The 19,949-nt window shown below is 38.0% G+C and overlaps 1 protein-coding gene across 10 annotated transcripts in view; it reads left to right on the top strand.

Moving 5' to 3' along the window:
* The window catches only part of COL8A1 (collagen type VIII alpha 1 chain), a 531,560-nt gene that overhangs the window by 490,855 nt on the left and 20,756 nt on the right, over positions 1–19,949 (top strand). For 9 of the 10 annotated variants that reach the window (XM_035710130.1, XM_049105304.1, XM_049105303.1 and 6 more), the window contains one exon: positions 7,366–7,454. In XM_035710130.1, coding sequence (XP_035566023.1) covers positions 7,366–7,454 — 89 coding nt within the window. The remainder of the gene's footprint in view (positions 1–7,365; positions 7,455–19,949) is intronic. The other variant, XM_025416787.2, reaches the window with a different exon arrangement.

Here is a 19,949-nt window from a genome sequence, read left to right on the forward strand (position 1 = left end):
AAGCATAATTCTCTGGAATTTATCAAGGTTGCTGTGTGTATTAATAGTTTATTCCCCTTTTTTTGAAGATTTTATTTATTTGAGAGAGAGAAAAATCATGAGCAGTGGGAGGGGCAGAGAGAGAAGCAGACTCCCCTGATGCAGGGCTCGATCCCAGGACTCTTAAGATCATGACCTGAGCCAAAGGCACTTAACCAAGTGAGCCATCCAGGCTCCCCCAACCTTTTTACTGCTGATTAGTATTCTATAGTATGGATATATCACAGTTTGTCTAACCATTCACCTATTAAATGACATCTGGGTTTTCTCTAGCTTTTGGCTATTATAAATAATAAAGCTGCTTGTAAACATTTCTGGACAGTTTGTTGTATAAACTTAAGTATTTGTTTCCCTGGGATAAATGCCCAGGAGTGCAGTTGCTGTGTTGTATAGAAGTCGCATGTTTAATGTTTTAAGGAACTGCCAAGCTTATTTCCATTTGTGGAATATATCTTCTGTTCCCAGTTGCAGTGAATGAAAATCCAGTTTCTCTGCATCCTCACCAGCATTTGTTGTTGGCACTATTTTTAATGTTAGCCATTGATAGATTTGTACTCGTATCTTGTAGCTTTAATTACCATTTTGCTAATGGTTAATGATACAGAACATATTTTCATGTACTTATTTACTTTTCAATGAATGCCTGTTCATGTCTTTTGCCATTTCCTAATCCAATTGTCTAGCTTTGATGTTCAGTTTTGAGAATTCTTTATATTGTCTAGATACTGGTCTGTCCTTTATTACATATGGGATTTTGACAGAAATTATGTTAAACTTGTATGTCAGTTTGGGGAAAACTGGCATCTTTACCATGGTTAGTCTTCCAGTCTATGAACATGATATTTCTCCTTCTTTATTTAGCTCTTCTTTGATTTCTTGCATCAGTGTTTTATAGTCTTCAGCATGCAAGTCCTATGCATGTTTTCTTAAATTTACACTGAAGTGGGATCCCTGGGTGGTGCAGCGGTTTGGCGCCTGCCTTTGGCCCAGGGCGCGATCCTGGAGACCCGGGATCGAATCCCACATCGGGCTCCCGGTGCATGGAGTCTGCTTCTCCCTCTGCCTATGTCTCTGCCTCTCTCTCTCTCTCTCTCTCTCTCTCTCTCTCTGTGACTATCATAAATAAATTTAAAAAGAAAAATTAAAAAAAAAAGGACCCTACACTGAAGTATTATAGGTTTTTTTAAGCAATTGTAAATGGTATTGTATTTTTATTTTGGGGGTTCATATGTTCATTGCTAGCATATAGAAATAAAATATTTAATAAAATATCAAAAAAGATAATATTTATCTTCTATTCTGCAACTTTGCTAAACTCAGTTCTAGCAGGGTTTGGGGGTTTCGGAGAAAGTTTTTTAGATTCCTTGGGATTTTCAATGTAAAAAATCATGTCATCTGCAGATGGGAGCAGTTTAATGTCTTCCATTCTGATGTACATGCCTTTCATTTCCTTTCTTGCCTTATTACACTGATTAAAAGTTCTAGCACTATATTGAATAGTTTTGGTGAGAGCAGACATCCATGCTTTGTTCCCTATCAGAGAGAAAGCATTCAGTCTTTCATTTATATTAAGTATAATATTTGCTGTACTTTTTTTAATACATAGTGTTTATCAGTTTCTCTTAAATTTGTTGTTATTTTACGTCTTAGAATATGACTATCATAGGATATGTTCCATAACATTTAGAATGAATATTCTGTTGAATGGAATATTGAGTGCAAATGTTGATCAGATCCTGTTGGTTAATGGTTATCACTTAGTTCTTCTATATGTTTGCTGATTTTCTGGCTACTCATTCTCAGTTCTTGAGAGAGGATGGTTGAAGTTTGAACTAAACAGTACTTTTGTCTGTTTCTTCTTTCATTTCTATCAGTTTTTGCTTCCTATATTTTGCAGCTCTGTTGTTTGTTGCATACACATTAAGGATTGCTATGTCTTCTTGGCAGATCCAACCTTTTATCATTATATAATGTCCTTCTCTTTCTCTGGTAATTTTCTTGACTCTGAACTCATCTGATATTAATATAGCTACTCTGCTTTCTTTTGATCAATATTTGTATGTTGGGGTGCCTGGGAGCTCAGTCAGTTAAGTGTCTGCTTTCAGCTCAGATCATGATCCCAGAGTCCTGGGATGGAGCCCCACATGGGGCTCCCTGCTCAGTGGGGAGCCACTTCTCCCTTTCCTTCAGCTCCTCTCCCCTGCTTGTGCTCTCTCTCTCTCTCTCACCCTCGCTCTCTCTCTCCCTCTCAAATAAATAAAATCTTTTAAAAAATATTTATATGTTATACTTTTTCCATCATTTTGCATTCAACTTAGTATGTTGTTATATTTGAGGCAAGCTTCTTATAAATAGCATATAGTTAGGTCATGTTTTCTAATCTCTGTCAATCTCTACTGTAAATTTGCATTTTAGGCCATTTACATTTAATGTAATTATTAATATATAAGGGTTTAAATCTACCATTTTATTCTGGTTTTTTTTTGTGTGTGTGTGTTGTTTCTATTTTCTCTTCCCTGCCTTCCTGTGGGTTACTTGAACATTTTTAGAATTCTATTTTGATTTATCTCAGTGTTTTTTATTGTATCCCATTGTATGGCATCTTAAGTGATTTCTAAAACCACTAGGGTAGGGTCACCAGAGTGGCTCAGTGGTTGAACTGAAGCTTTGGTTCAGATCATGATCCTGGGGTCCTGGGATGGAGTCCCGCATTGGGCTCCCCGTAGGGAGCCTGCTTTTCCCTCTGCCTATGTCTCTGCCTCTCTGTCTGTGTCTCTCATGAATAAATAAATAAAACCTTAAAAAAAAACAAAACACTAGGGTAAGTGCAGCCTTTTTACCACTGGGCAAAATGGAAAGTGATGACTCTCTACTAGCCCTCCTGTAACACTATCTTAGCGGGGAGAGAGCAGTATACTTCATTATTGCCCAGAGGAGATGGAATTCAAGGCTTACCATGTGGTCTCTATTGATACTGCAATGGTAGTGGTAATGATGGGAGGGGGGGAATAGAGGTTTGTTATTACCTTTAAGGGATGAAATTCCCTTTGTGAGTTAAATCCCTGCTTGATCATCTCTGATACCACTCTGGTGGGAGGTGGAGGAAGAGTTGAGGTGCCTCATCACAGCCTGACAAGGGTGGAAGTCTGGGCTCCCCACTCAGCCTCTGCTACTGGGGGCAGGGCCAGTTTTTTAGTGCTTGGAGTCAAATATTTATTATCTTTTTTTTAAGATTTTATTTATTTATTCATGAGAGACACCGGAGAGAAAGAGAGAGAGGCAGAGACATAGGCAGAGCGAGGAGAAGCAGGCTCCATGCAAGGAGCCTGATGCGGGACTAGATCCCGGAAATCCAGGATCATGCCCTGAGCCAAAGGCAGACACTCAATCGCTGAGCTACCCAGGTGTCCCCAAATAGTTATTATCTAAACAATTTTAGTCTTGCTAGGTTGCCTCTTCCCTGGTCATTTCGTTAAATAGAACAGCCGTTCATTGGGGCTTTTTTGGTCTGCCCCCATTGGCATTTCCAAGTTACTGACTTCTTTAACCCCAAGCCTGAGATAATAAAGCAAAAAGAAAACCCATGGAGCTAACTGATATGTTGTCCCTTATACCTCAAAGTCCCAAAGTGCCTACTTCTCTCTATCTTTAGAGACTGCCTATGTTTGTTTTATTTATAAGGTCCAGGATTTTTAGCTGTACACAGCAGGAGGAATAGGGAAAAATACTACAACTATTACTAGTACTACTAGTAGTATCTTTCCAAAAGCAGACGTTCCATAAATACTTTTAATGCCAATATAATCATTTAAAATGATTATGTTAATCTACCTGTTAATCTACCTGCTAAATCTTTTTTTTTTTTTTTTTATGCTATACAGATAAAAGTACATGTCTTAATCAGGGTTCTCTAGATAAACAGAACTAATAGGAGATACATATTTATATCTATATATCTGTATCTATCCACATATAAAATAAGGAATTGGCCTATACACTCTTTGAGGCTGGCAAGTCCCAGCATCTGCAGTGTGAATTGGCAAACTGGAACCCAGGTTCCTCAATCCTAATCACAAGGCCTGAGGACCAGGACAGCTGATGGTGTAGTTCTAGTCTGAAGGCTGGCAGGCTGTCAATGCAGGAAGAGCTGATGTTGCAGTTCAAGTCCAAGGCAGAAAAAATTCTCTTACTCAGCAGAGGGTCAGCCTTTTTGCTTTTTTGTTCTATTCAGGTCTTATCTAATGAGGCCCACCCACATGAGGGAAGGCAGTCTGCTTTATTCAGTCTACCATTCAAATGTTAATCTGAGGTTGGGCATTTGACGGGATAAGCACTGGATGTTATACTATATTTTGGCAAATTGAACTCCAATAAAAATATATATATATACCAAAATAAAATAAGTAAGTAAATCAAACAAACAAAACAAAACAAATGTTAATCTCATCCAAAAACACCCAGAATAATGTTTCACCAAATATCTGGGTACCCTGTGACCCAACCAAGATGACACATAAAATTAAATACCACAGTATGCAAACATTTAAAACCGCAATGGGGTGCCTGGGTGGCTCAGTTGGTTAAGCCTCTGCCTTCAGCTCAGATCTTGATTCCAGGGTCCTGGGATGAAGCCCCACGTCGGGCTCTCTGCTCAGTAGAGGTCTGCCTCTCCCTCTCCCTCTGCCTCTCCCTCTCCCTCTGCCCCTCCTCTCTGCACATGTGCACTCTTTCTCTCTCTCAGATAAATAAAATCTTTAACCATTTTTTAAAATAAATAAATCAAAGCACAGGATTACCAGATTGGTTCATTTGGACCTAAATATGAATTCTGACCAAGATTGCTTACAAATTCACATTTTGGACTGACATTGTTATATATAGAGAAATTCAAAGAGAACGAGTAAAGACCTTTTAAAGATTCAAAAATGTGTTTAAAGAGAGTAACGACTTGTTGGGAAAACTGGACAGCAACATACAAGAAGAATGAAACTGAACCTCTTTCATACACCATACACAAAAATAAATTCAAAATAGATGAAAGACCTAAATGTGAGACAGGAAATCATCAAAATTCTAGAGGAGAACACAGGCAGAAGCCTCTTTGACCATGACAGTAGCAGCTTCTTTCTAGACACATTGCCGGGGGCAAGAGAAAGAAAAGCAAAAATGAGCTATTGGGACTCCATCAAACTAAAAAGCTTCAGCTTCTGCACAGTGAAGGAAACAGCAAAGGCAGCCTACAGAATGGGAGAGATAAATGCAAATGACATATCACATAAAGGGTTTGCATCCAAAATCTATAAACAATTTATCAAACCCAACACCCGAAAAATAATCCAGTTAAGAAATGGGCAGAAGACATGAATAGACACCTTTCCAAAGAAGACGTCCAGATGGCCAAGAGACACATGAAAAGATGCTCAACATCACTCATCATCGGGGAAACACAAATCAAAACCACTATGAGATACCACCTTAGACTTATCACAATGGCTAAAATTAACAACATATGAAACAATAGGTGTTGATGAGGATGAGGATAAAGGGGAGCCCTCTTACACTGCTGGTAGGAACGCAAACTGGTGCATCCACTCTGGAGAACAGTATGGAGGTTCCTCAGAAAGTTAAAAATAGAGCTACCCTGTGATCCAGCAATTGCACTACTAGGTATTTACCCAAAGGACACAAAAATAAAGATTCAAGGGGTACATGCATCCCGATGTTTATAGCAGGATTATCAACAATAGCCAAACTATGGAGAGAGCCTAAGTGTCCATTAGCTGATGAATGGATAAAGAAGAGGTGATATAACACACACTAGAATACTACTCAGCCATCAAAAAATGAAATCTTGCCATTTACAACAAAATGGATGGAGCTATGTATTATGCTAATAAGCAAAATGTCAGAGAAAGACAAATACCATATGATCTCAATCACATATGTAATTTAAGAAAAAAAACAGATAAACATATAGGAAGGGGGAAAAGAAAAAAGGGGGAAGGGAAATAAACCATAGGAGATTCTTAACTATAGAGAACAAACAGGGTTGATGGGGACAAGTTGAGTGAGAGATGGGCTAGATGAGGGATGCGTATTAAGGAGGGCACTTGTGATGAGTTCTGGGTGTTGTATATAAGTGATGAATCATTGAATTCTGTTCCAGAAACTGATATTGCATAGTATGTTCACTGACAAAAATTTAAATTAAAAGAAAAAAAAAAACACCTCGCAATAGAGATTTAAAGCAAAAATAAATAAAGAGAGCAACCACTAGAGGCACCTTCGTGGCTCACTTGGTTAAGCATCTGCCTTGGACTCAGGTCAATGATCCCAGGGTCCTGGGATGGAGTCCTACATCGGGCTCCCTGCTCATCAGGGAGTCTGCTTCTGTCTCTCACTCTCCCTCTCTTCTCTCTCTCTCTCTCTATCCCTCTCTTTTTCAAATAAAGAAATAAATAAGATCTTTAAAAAAGAGGAAGTGAAAACAACCACTAAAATCCAGAAGGCAGGGATCCCTGGGTGGCGCAGTGGTTTGGCGCCTGCCTTTGGCCCAGGGCGCAATCCTGGAGACCCGGGATCGAATCCCACATCAGGCTCCCGGTGCATGGAGCCTGCTTCTCCCTCTGCCTATGTCTCTGCCTCTCTCTCTCTCTCTCTCTCTGTGACTATCATAAATAAATAAAAATTTTAAAAAAAAAAAATTCCAGAAGGCAGTATGGCATTATGGGAAGTAAGAGACTATGAATGCTGTGTTTCTTCAGTAGAGCTTTATAAACAGAAAAACTGTTGAAACTTTTATTTTTCCTGATTCTAAGAGTATGAATATATTTTTTCCATTGTTAAATGATTTTACAAATTCAAAATAAATATTTTTCATGATTTATAATCTCTTTGCCACGGTCTCTTAACATTCCCCCTCGGGCTATCACCCAGGTGTCAAGAGCTACCATTTTTCAGGGCAGGCAGTATTATTTGTGGAGAAGACTTTGGACTCAAAACAGATCTGGGTTCCCAGCGGTGTGACCTGGGGCAAATTGCTTTACCCCTCTAAAAAGAAATTTCAATATGAGTAACATCAATGTAAGTGCACCATAATTAAACATTCTCAAAAGTTAGACATCTAGATAATCTTGAGTTTTGCAGTTTTATGAATAAGACTGACATCTTGGTGCTTAAATCTCTATATTTTGGATCGTTTCCATGAATTCAACTACTTAGAAGTAGAATTACTGAACCTTCTAAAAAGGTGGTACCAGGATTGCACTAGCAATGGAAAAAGGAAAGAGAGATGCTTTTCTAATTTTTAAACTTTATATTTCCTAGAAGCATCAGATGGTGAAGGAGGAGGAGACACAGAAATGATGCAGCAGGAGACCGCTCCAGTTCCTGCCCAGTCAAAGAAAACCAAACAGGTGACAGTACTATAGGAGTCACAACTGTTAGAATCTGGAATCAGCATCCTCTGCCTCTCTACAACATGCCCTGTTCTTTAACATCAGTTGTTGGTGAAATTTGAGGAAAACGTTTATCTTCTTTGCCTTGGAAAACACCGTGCTTCGTTAATGATAAACAAGCAAGGTCTATTTTCTCCCTAATATTTTTTTTACAACATAAATGTATTTTACAACGATTATATCTTAGATTCTTGTATCACATTTTTACCAAGGATCCAGTAGTACTCTTTTCAGTGCAGTTCCTGGGAAAAGACAAACAGCATAAAAATATGTAAAATGACCTCTCTGCCATGCTGCCAGTAGGCTCCCCAGGTCTCAGGTCTACCTAGCGTCATGGTCCACTGCATGAATATTTATCAGGGGATTTCTACCCTGATATTACCAACAGTGGTCATTTGATATATTTTACTTCACATCCATTTGCAGCTTTTTCACATTGTGTGGCCCTCAAACCTGGTTGGTAACCATGTGTGATTTTTTTTGAAGGATCATCTCTTGCCAGACTAAAATTATTATCTACTTCATAGCAATGATTTGTGGTCTTATCATTATTGTAAGTAGCTCTAAACTCATTCCACAAGAGGGTGATACTCTCCAGTTTGTAACCAGGCCCAAGATAATTGTGAGAGTCAGTTTAACCTACAAGGTGTATGACCTTGAGCAAGCTAAACTCTGTGCCTCAGTCCCCTTATTGGTAAAATGGTGATAGTAAGTATATTTTCCTCACAGAGTTTTGGTAGAGATTAAATAGCTGATACTTGTTAAGCACTTCAAACAGGTTGGCAAAGAGTAAGCACCAAAGTGATCATTATTATAGTAAATGACACTTCATCTTTTTTATTTTGTTATTTTTTTCCTAGCGGGATGGGGGAATACAGAAGATATACATACTTAATATGTAATCATTGACGTTTTCTCTCCAGCCATTAAATATTTTTGTCCAAGGCCCTATATCAGTTTTAGCTTTTGTTTTTTCTTTTTGCTATTATTTTATTTTACTTTTTTTACCCAACTATAATTAACATACAGGATTATATTAATTTCCTGTGTACAATATAGTGATTCAACAATTCTATGGATTACTTACTGCTCACCATCATAAGGGTACTCTTAATCCCCTTTACCTATTTCACCCATCCCTACCCACCTCCCCTTTGGCAACCAACAGTTTGTTCTCTGTAGTTGAGAGTCTGTTTTTTGGTTTGTATCCTTTTTTTAGCAGCATGTTATATAGCCGTCATGTGTCTTTTTTTTCCTTTTGTTCCTTTGTTTTGTTTCTTAAATTCTATATATGAGTGAAATCATATGGCATTTTTCTTTCTCTGACTGACTTGTTTCACTTAGCATTATACCTCCAGGTCCATCCATGTTATTACAAAGGACACGATTTCATTTTTTGTGTGTGTGTGTGGCTGAATAATATTTCAGGGTATGTGTGTGTGTATGACATCTTTTTCCCTTCATCTATGGATGGACACTTGAGTTGCTTCCACTCTTGGCTATTATACATAGTGCTGCAGTAAACATAAGGGTAGACAGATTTTTTCTTGTGTTTGTTTTCTGGTTTCATACCATTGTAGTCAGAAAAGATGTACGATATTATTTTAATCTTTCTTTGGGTCATTTTCTGTGTTCATTGCACTGATGTGGCTGCTATTTGGGGGTATATCCATGGATTGAAGTGATCTTCTTACTGCCACCTTCCCAGACTCCCTCCTCCATTTTAGTTTCAACCATTCCTTCGGAGGATTACAGGTTAACATCTTTAATCTTTTGATTTATTTCACCAAGGTGGAGTTTAATCTTACCTTAGCTTATCCTGCTGACCACACCATAGTCATGCCTTCTTTGACCTTTGCCTCTATAGTACTCACCTGCAGAACTTGTTTCCAAATATCTTTCTTTAGACCCCCACTGACTTTCTTTTTCCTTTCTTTCTTAATTTTCTTCTTGCTAGTTTCTCATTTTTTTCAAGACTCACTACAGAAAAACTAAATTTGCCCAAGTATCTACCTTTACTTCTTCTTATTACCTTTTTAGATACATTGCTAAACTTCCACCTTTTTTAAGCTCCCTCCTTGGCTCTTCTATTCCCACAACCATCAAGTTAGATAAATGGCAGGGAATCATAGGAAGAATAGGAAAAGTGGGAAAGGAGAAAGTGAAATACATTCCCCGTTTCTGTGAGCATTCACCTATCTTTTGCCAGCCTAGGTTTCAACAATAATAAAGATCATTTATTGAGCACTCACCACATGCACTGTGCAAGACACCATGACTCAAATGGTCCTATGAAGTAGGGGATACCCTATGTACTGTGAGGTAGGGAGTACCCCATTTTACAAATTACCTGAGGCTCACAGAGATGGGTTCTGGGATGGCTGGCTGTGAGCCAGGTGCTGAGGATGCTTTTCACTGGTCCCTTTTTCACCTGTCCCTTCTCTTTCAATTTATGAAAATCAAATTCACCATGTCCTCATGTGCTTTGTTGGTCATGCCATTGCTACTTTCTGCCAAGAAAAAAAATTATGAAAGCTTAAAATTGTACTGCCCGTTTTAACCACCTTCCTCTTGCTCTAATTTCATTCACTACCAAATTATCTTAAAGAATCCAAGTCTTAGGTAAACAGAATACACTGACCCCTTTCTCCAAGTCTGTCCTAATTGCTCTGGCCAGGGAACTCACAGGGAAATCTTATGGCCACTGCCTCATAGGAGTGCTCTGCATCTAGCTCCTGGTGTGCATCTCCACAGCACCACCTAGCATAGACCCTCACCCCAAATTGGCACTTATTATTTGTGCAATGAAAGAATGGATAACTATACCAAGATCCTCGTTTTCTCACCACTCCTCCCATCTCAGCTCTTTGTGTCTCCACTTACAAGCCATCTACTACCCACAGGAGTCTCTTAGACTCTGATGACTCAGGGTCCCTCTTCCAGCACCCTCCTTGATTGAGGGGGATCTCTCTTCCACTGCCACTGACTGCCCAAACAGCCCCTCTTGCTCTTGCTCCTCTGTGGGTTCCCATCCTCTCTCTCTACAGCTACCCTTCTCTCCCTCTGGAAATCATCTCACCACCCCAAGGATGACCTTCTTATGGGCAGACTGACCTTTCTTGAATCCTTCTAGAGTTGTTCACATATATATAGACCTTGAGTCTCCAACTAGTTCATAAGTGCCTTGGGGGCCAGGGTTTCTTTTGTGTTCACTACAGAACCTAGCACAATGCTAGGCACTTGAGTCCTTTGACAGATGTAACAAGGTATTTGTTTTTTAATAGTAACTATTAAATTTTTTTTCTCTGGATCAAAACAAAAGAAAGGCACCTGGGTGGCTCAGCGGTTGAGCATCCGCCTTTAGCTCAAGTCATGATCCTAGGGTCCTGGGATCGAGTTTCCCATCGGGCTCCCCGCAGGGAGGGAGCCTGTGCTTCTCCTCTGCCTCTCTCTCTCTCATGAATAAATAAAATCTTTTTTAAAAAGTATTTTGTGCTATATTTAAGTTTTGAATTTTTTTCAAATATTTTGTTGCTTTGCTATTCTTTCTTTTTTAGGTTTTTGTTTTTTTTTTTTTTTCTTCAGAGAGAGAGCACACATGCACAAGTGGTGGGGAGTGCAGAGGCAAAGGAAGAAGCAGACTCCACACTGAGCAGGGAGCCCAATACCGGGCTCAATTCCATGACTCTGAGATCATGACCTTAGTCAAAGGCAGATGCTTAACCAACTGAGCCATGCAGGTGCCCTGCTTTACTGTTCTTTAAGAGTTTTTTTTTTTATACTTGTATAGGAATCTCCTGGCAATAAGCTGCCAACTTTAATCCTTTAATCTATGTTTAGGCTTAAATATCAACAGGTAAGAATATGTGCTGAGTTAGATGGTATTCCCTCCTTTACCGTAGCTGAGCCTCACATTTCTATTACTGAGTCCATGCCTCCCATCTGTCCAGTATTTCAAGCAGCAGATTTATAACTTTATAAAAGTTTTTTACTTATGCAACTACATCATCTGTAGCAACCATTTCACATCTAAATAATCATCCTTGGCCTCCTTCATAATGTAAGTATAAAGATTGCCAATGCTTCTTTTTTTCCAGATATTGCTTCCAAAAAAATGATGAATTCCCCTACTTGTAGAGATTGCATCACCCTCTTCTCTCCTCAACACCAGTCACTTCAGAGCCAACCCTAGTGACTTTGTAATTATGGTTCCCAGAATATAATTCCTTATGAGGGGTTTTGTGACTTTGCATTGATGCCTCCATGATGTCAATCGCCGTGGTTCCATGACCCATCCTCTTCCCTCAGAGACCACACTGGACATCTGTTTTTTAAGGTAGCCTTTTGCTTAACTCTTCAGATCATAAAAGACTCTTTAGTAAAAGTACTTATCCCTTTCCTTCTTTACTCGCCTTTCTCAACTGTTATATTTTCTTAATATTTATTTATTTGAGCATTGATCATTTCATCTCTTTCCCACTCTTCATCTTCAAGATTGTTCTTGGGACAGGCTCCAGTCAGTTTAGCATCTGACTCTTGATTTCAGCTCAGGTCATGAGCTTAGGGTTGTGAGACTGAACCCCCACATCGGGCTCCTCACTCAGTGAGGAGTCTGAAGATTCTCCCCCTACTCATGCTCACTCGTGCTCTCTTTCTCTCTATAAAATAAATAAAATCTTTTAAAAACAAAATCATTCATGACCATTTTTAAAAAGGACTATGTCCTACCCACTCACTGATTTACCTTCTTCCTTTCCATGCTGCTGTCTCAATTCTGTTCCTCTTTGTATTAATCTACTCTTGCATAACAAACACAGATGCTAATAGCTTAAAACAAAAAAAGTATTTATCTCATATTTTCTCTCATCTCACAGGCATGGCTTAGCTTGGTGCCTCTGGCTATATGTCTCTTATCAGGTGCCAAACTGTGGGCTGGAGTTGGAGGACTTGACCTCCTTATTGGCAGGCCTCAGTTCCTGACCATGTGAGCCTCTCCACAGGGCTGCCTCACCTTGCCACTGGCTTTCCTCAGGCTAAGTGACCCAAGCAGAAGAAAGTAAGAGCTACATAAGACAGAAACCAGTCTTTTTATAACATAATCTCCAAGCTGGCATCTAATTACTTCTGCATTATTCTGGTAGAATCAAGTCAGTAGGGGCACCTGGGTGGCACAGTCAGTTAAGCATCCAACTCTCAGTTTCATCTCGGATCTTGATCTCCCGGTCTGGGATCAGGCCCTGCATCAGGTTCCTTGCTCAGCGCAGCATTAGCTTAAGTTTCTCTTTGCCTCTCCCTCTGCCCCTTCTGTCTCTTTCTTTCTCTCTCTCACAAATAAATAAATCTTTAAAAAAAAAAAAAAAAAAAGATAGAAAGAAAGAAAAAGAAAAGAATTAAGTCAGTTATTCAAAATGTGGGAATGAATACCTGGAGATCATTGGTAGCTCTCTTGGACTCTAGCTTCCTTGGTCTGACCTCTGGCCCCTGTGATTTATATCCCTCTTCTCTGCATATGTTCACCCCTCACAAGGAAGGCAAAAGTCCATTCCCTTTACAGCATAAGCTCAGTGTCTAGAATTTCATTATGTAAATCAAGTTCAGGGACATTTGAGGGTCCTCAGGTTTAGTACCTTAAGTACATTTCTTCTCAACTTGTGAAACAAAAGAAAAGAAATACAGGCATGGAATAACCTTCATAGACATTTCTATTCAAGTATTTGGCACAAGGAGTCATTGGTCTCACAGCTTTTGAAAATGTTGGGAGTTTCTTTATTAAGTCTTAAGGCCCAGGTTTCTAAGGTTCTTCTGTGATTCTCAGCTCTACTTTTGGGGTTCCTTGTGTTGCCCTCTGAGTCCTCCTTCCTTTATTTTGTCTTTAAGATTTATTTTTTTATTCATGAGAGACAGAGAGAGAAAGAGGCAGAGACGCAGGCAGAGAGAAAAGCAGGCCTCTCACAGATGCGGAACTCGACCCTGAATCCCAGGGTCACAGCCGGAACTGAAATCAGCCACCCAACTGCTGACCCACACAGGTGTCCCTTTTTTTTTTTTTTTTTTTTAATGGAAGGTAGCATGTATTTGCAATTAAAAAGTTCTTTCAGCCTGCTTCTTGACAGTAGAATTCTCAGGGTTCAAAGACCTTGCCTCATTTTATTCCACCTCTCACCTTCTCAGCTCAAACTAGAGATATATTTCTGAATATATAACGCCTTTAAGAATTTTGTAGGTCTTCTTGTGGTTCTTCTTATGGTTTACTCCATTGAGCAGAAATCACAACCACAAATCTTTTCCAGTAAACTTTCCTTTCTGTGGGCCCCTGCTTAGACAACTGAGGGACAACTGAAGCTTCCTAGAGGCATATTTGAGAGAATCTGTGAGATACAATTTTAATTTCTTTAAAGAGCTTTTATGTGACTGAATAGTACTCTGAGGTACCACCTTTGTTCTTTCTGAGGTCTTAATGGATTTGTACTCATATACCTTGACTTCTTTGATAGTCCTCTCAATTTAACTTCTTCCTTTTCCATTTTACTATGAGCCACAGAAGAAATTAGGTGAAACCTTAAATACTATTTGGATCTCCTTTGCTGAATCCATTAGATCTCCTTTGCTGGATCCATTAGACACATTTCTATTTTCCACATAACTGCAGAAAACAGTATTGCTAAACGTTGTACCACGACATAACAAAGATTCTCTTCCTCCAGTTTCCTATAAGATTTTCTTCACTTTCTTCAGGCCCTCACCCTCAGTGACCTCAAAGTACAAAATTTTACAACCATTGTGCTCAGAAATGCTATTCATCCATCAATCACCTACTTTTTGATACATTTCAAAGTAATTGGTAAAGTCAGTGGACTCCTTCCAGACACTTCCACATGTAAATCACTAACTTTAATTCAGTATTTAAAGATCTTCTTTTTTCCTTTGGAGATAAAAGTTAACATACAATCAAATGCATAAATGTCACAGGTACCATTCACAGAGTTTTAACAAATTCATACAATTTTGTAACACAAATCCCTACAGTTTAAAAAACATTACTATCACCTCATTACTATCACCCCAAAATCCTTTCATGCCACCTCTGAATCACTTTCCAAACTCCATGCCCCAGGGCCTGCCACTGTTCTGATGTCATGTATATGAAATCATATAGGATATGCTCTTTTGTTCAAGCTTTTATTCGGTGCAGTGTTTTTTAGATTCATCCATGCTAATGTATAGTGGTTCATTTTTTTAATTGCTGAGTATATTAGTCTGCTAGGGCTGCCATAACAAAATACCACAGACTGGGAGGCTTAAACAACAGAAATTTATTTCTCACAGTTCTGGAGCCAGGAAGTCCAAGATCAAAGGGTCAACAGGTCTGGTTTCTCCTGAGGCCCCTCTCCTTGGCTTGTAGATGATCACTTTTCTCAATGTATCCTCACATGGTCTTTTCCCTATGTGTGTCTCCTTGGTGTTTATTCCTTCTCATATAAGAACACCCATCCTATTGGGTTAGGACCCCACCATTAGAACCTCCTTTAGCGTTTATTACCTCTTTAAATTCCCCATCTCCAAATATAATCACATTGGAGATTGCGGCTTCAAAATATTAATGGGATGGAGGGGGTTACAATTCAGTTCATAACACTTCTTAATATTCAATTATATGAATACTCCACACTTTCTATTTTTCTATTGATGGATACCTGGGGCTACTTACTGTTTGAGCCTATTATTAATAAATCTGCTTTGAACATTAATATACAGTCTTTTTGTGAACACATATTTTTATTTCTCTTGAGTAAAATGCATAGGAGTAGAATTGTTGACTCATATTTAGTTTTATAAAAAATGACAGATTTTTTCCAAAACCAGTGTACCATTTTTGTACTCCCACCATCCATGTATAAGAGTTTTGGTTGTTTTATATCCTTGTAAATATTTGGAATTATAAGCCTTTTAATTTTAGACATTTTGATGGGTATATACTAAATAACTTTTGACCAAACCCAAAAGAAACTAAAAGGCCAGTTCTAATTTTTTTTTTTACAATGAACATATTTGTTTTTGTTGTAATATGGTAATTTAATTTTTTTACCGAAGTGATAATAAAACACCATTAAAAGTTTTTCATAAAAAAATAACATCACCTTTCCTACTCTTATCCTAGGGGTTTCTTCAGAGGCAACCACCATCAGCTTTTAGCTGTTTTTCATATTTGCTAACATATAGTTTATACTGCTGTTTTTTTTATTTATCAGCTCCTGACATGATCTCTTAACTTCCTGAGGCAGCATATGAGGACACAGCTCTCCATCTACCCCATATTCCCCCTCTGACTGCTAATTCTCCTTTTAACAGAGTATCACATTTTGGTTAAAACAGTTGTCACTATCTCACGATTATGACCACGGAACTACTGTTCAGTGCTGAGGGGGAGAATGCTATAATCATTCCTCCTTTCTTATACAACTCTTTGTTTTCATGGCATTAATAATTGCCTCATTTCTTCATTTGCCTAGCTTGCTGTGTTCCTACTGTTAATTGTTTCCATATATTCCAACATCTTTTCCACTTGTCCATGAATAATATTTTCCATATGCTCAAATAGATCATTCATTGTTTTCGTGAAGGCCTCTATGCTCCTATTCCACTCTGAATTGGTTATTCTCTTGGTCTCTTGAGCAATTGAGATTTCTCTTCACTGCCCCTTCAACACTTTTCTGGATTAGTTTCCTTATTTGCTGAATCCCGTATCTTACTCTTTCTTGGTTTAGCCCTTTATCTTGCTAGAATACAGCCTTTAGTATCGGTGGGTAGGAAGTCAATTTTTTGAGACCTTAAATACCTGAAAATACCTTTATTTAACTTTTAACTTGACCAATAGTTTGGCTGGGTATAAAAGTCTAATTCTCAAATAAATTTTCCTCATAATTTTGGAAGCATTGTTCCATTAAGTCCTAGCATGCCTTATTGCTGTTGCAAGGTCCAACACAATTCTTTTTCCGGACTCTTAGTATTTTGTAACTTACTCTTCCTCTTTTTGGAAATTTTTAGTCATATTTGTTTGTCCATGATCTGAAATTTCACAATGATGCTCTTCAGTTTGGATATTTTTCATATTCATTGTATTTTAGACATAATGGGTTTTCAATTTAGAGTTTCATATTGTAGATAGTTTCCTTCAGTTCTGAGAAGCTTCTCTTGTGTTATTTCTTTGATCAGTCCTTTCCCACTGCTTTATATGGTTTCTTTTTCTGTTATACCTTTAATTGGAAGGTTGAATCTCTTAGGCTGATTCTCAATCTAATATTCTTGCCATTTTTCATCTTTTGGGGAGATTTCCTTTATCTTCAAGCTTTCCTCCTACAGTTTTATTCCAATTTTCTTATTTGTTTTCTTTTTTGTTATTGTTGTTTTGTTTCATGACTGAAATTCTTCCCTTCTCTGAGAATATTAATTACAATTGTTTTAAATCTTTTATCTTTTTGTTGTTTATTTGCTCTCACTGTTGAACACTTATCTTAGCTGTCTATTCATATTAAAAAGAGACACTAAAAAGCTGATGAAATATTTTTTTGTATATGTAAGGCTTGTTGATTGGTGAACTTCATAGTAGAGTAGTAGGATAGCAAGCTGTATTTAATATGCCCCCCAAATGTCACTCTCTTGTGGTATTTCTTAGTCCATTCACTTTTCCAGAAAAAAAATTCAGTAGTCTCCTTCATATAATATATAAGCCTGGCTCAAGACATTCTGAAACAGGGACAGGGAAAGGAAGGGAATCTCAACCTTTGTCCCATCTTCCCTGTGCCAGATTTCTTGGTCCTCTTGTTCTCTTCAGAGACTAAACCTTCTGTCTGCTGCCAGGAAGAGCAAGATGAGAGGAAGCAGTAATCAGATAGTTGCTTGACTTCCTGGGCAGGAGATATATAGCCCAGTGGGAGGTGGGAAGGAGGCTAATCATTCTAAATATAAACTTTCAACCAATGTCCTTCTTTTAAACCCTTCTGTATCTGTAGTATCTTGTATCTCCAGATACTGAACCCTTTCAGAGTCCAATAGGTCAATGTCATTTACTGTTAGCTTCCCCCTCTCCAGAAACCTAGGTGCTAGCTCTACCTATCTGCTAAATCACTTCCATCCAGTTTCAACCATTCTCCATTTTCCAAAATATTGTTGAAATCTCTCCACTACAATTGTTCAATACTAATTTCATGGTTCAGGGTATAATTTTTGACACTTTAAGGAATTGAGAATATGCCTTAGATTCTTCACTTAACGATTAATTTATTTCATATATATTTCTAAATATTTAAACTACATATTTAAGTTATACTTTAAAAAATCACTAGGTTTCATGTAAAGAAATATTACTTATCAACTGTCAAAGACAGACTGTTGAAATTGGTATCCAGAAATGGTTAGCTAGTCTGGCCTGAGTCTTCTGCATCTTTTTACCTAGTTTCTCTTCGGGTAAGCATCAGTATTTGTAAGGTAGCTGGCTAAATTTCAGAATTTTTAGCAAAATGGATTTGTACTTCTTCATAAAGCCATCACCCCTCTATGGAAATTGCCCCCATAAACTTACCTTCTTTACTAGTGCCCAAACTCAACCACATAAGGTAACTACTCCCAGAAAACAAATAGTATACTGTATTTCTTTTAGGATGATCTAAGAATTTGAACCTAACATTTAACCTCATGCAGTGTGTCTTAACTAAAACAGTTCACCAAGCATGTTTCTTTTTTCCTATGCATGATTCAGAATTACATTATTTTTTCTTCCAGAATTGAACAGTCCATATCCCTAGAAGCAAGCTTATTTCTAGACTTAATTTATGTCATGTTAGAGTTAATTGACTTTGTAAACCTAACATAAATACAACCCTGCACATTGAACATACTGTTAGAGAGCACCCTCATTTGCTAAATAACAAAATGGAACAGGTTGCTACATCTGATTCCCAAAAAGCTTGATACTGGTGACAAGATACTACAGTATGCCTTGAGAAATCTGCTAATCATATCCAGGCCTTTGCCTTAAGAGCATGAGCTGAGCTGAATGTTAGCCTGGCCTGTAATTGGACTCTTATGACCATCTGGCAGCTTCTGTGACATATTAGTGGCCTTGGCCCAGTTTCTAATTGGCATGTACCAGCATCAAATTGGCATGTATCTGCATCCACAAGACAGCTTAACTTTCTAAATAAGAGAGGTCATAATATCTTTCTTTTTAGCTATGATGCAATTGCTTTTGGCAGGTTTTCGTTTTAACTGAGAAGAGGCTAAAATCTCAAGATTCACATGTTACTTTCATCCTAAACCTTTGAATCTGCCTTTCTACTAACTGAAACAGAGTCTAGAAACTGCTGGTCCTGACCCCATGTCTTGAAGAAATTTGTAGATATATAGAGAGATCTACATTATATAGATATATGTATATATCTGACTTCAAGGCATAGGCATTCTTAATCTGCAGGCTGTCTGCAAACTTCAATAAAAAGCTTCATCTGTATTCATTTAAAACAGAGCCAGTAGAGACAAGATTGTTTTAGTTAGTAGCTTACCAGCTTAAACTGAGTACTTTCTAGTTGGAATGGAAACTTAATCCAGGAAAAACTCAGAATAAGTTTTTACTCATATTTTATATCTTTCTTGGCAACTTATTTGAAAATGTTGCATAAAAGAACCAGCACAGGAAACATTCTATATTCCTGCTTATGATTAATAAATATGGAATCCAAGGCATTCTATTTTATAAATCAAGGTCTTAATCCAAATCTCCTGTTTTTCTACATTTGAAAAAAAAGCCATCAGGGTAAAAATAGCACTAAACTAGATAGGGTATTCGAAGGTCAAGGCAACAGGCAAAATTGATTACTCAGAATGTCATTGTGCTGAAACTTTTGTCAGACCATCAGCAGAAACATTCATTTTGCAGTCACTACAGATAAGTAAGGCATTTGGTGTAGCTGGTTTTATAAAAGTGTAAGTAAATAGGTCCTACTTCCATTTTTCAATGCTTACTGAAAGAGGAAAGGAGTTAATAACAAAACAGTATACCAATGACATGGAAATACAGGCTCACGCATTGCTAGTTCATGGAAAATGCCAGTCACAATAGTCAAAAACTTTCTTACTACATCTTAATTTAATCATATCTATTTCTACCTGTATTTTACAAACCTAACCACTGTCTTCAATCTTTAGTACCCTGCACTGCCACTTCAAACACACATTTTGACCTGAGTTCAAAGATTTTCCAGTCTCAAATCATCTGCACTTTCTGATTTTTTCAAATTTCCTCAGCCTAGTCCCTGCCTGGTAGCCTATGGGTCTTCCAACATCACTGTCTATATATTACCAAGATACTATGAAGAATACGTATATGGCCTAGGTACTTTGGGGTTCCTACCATGAGTTGACACCTTATCATGCTAAGATGAAAATTTCCTCATCTGT

Source organism: Canis lupus, chromosome 33 (genome assembly GCF_003254725.2).
Source record: "Canis lupus dingo isolate Sandy chromosome 33, ASM325472v2, whole genome shotgun sequence".
NCBI lineage: Eukaryota > Metazoa > Chordata > Mammalia > Carnivora > Canidae > Canis > Canis lupus.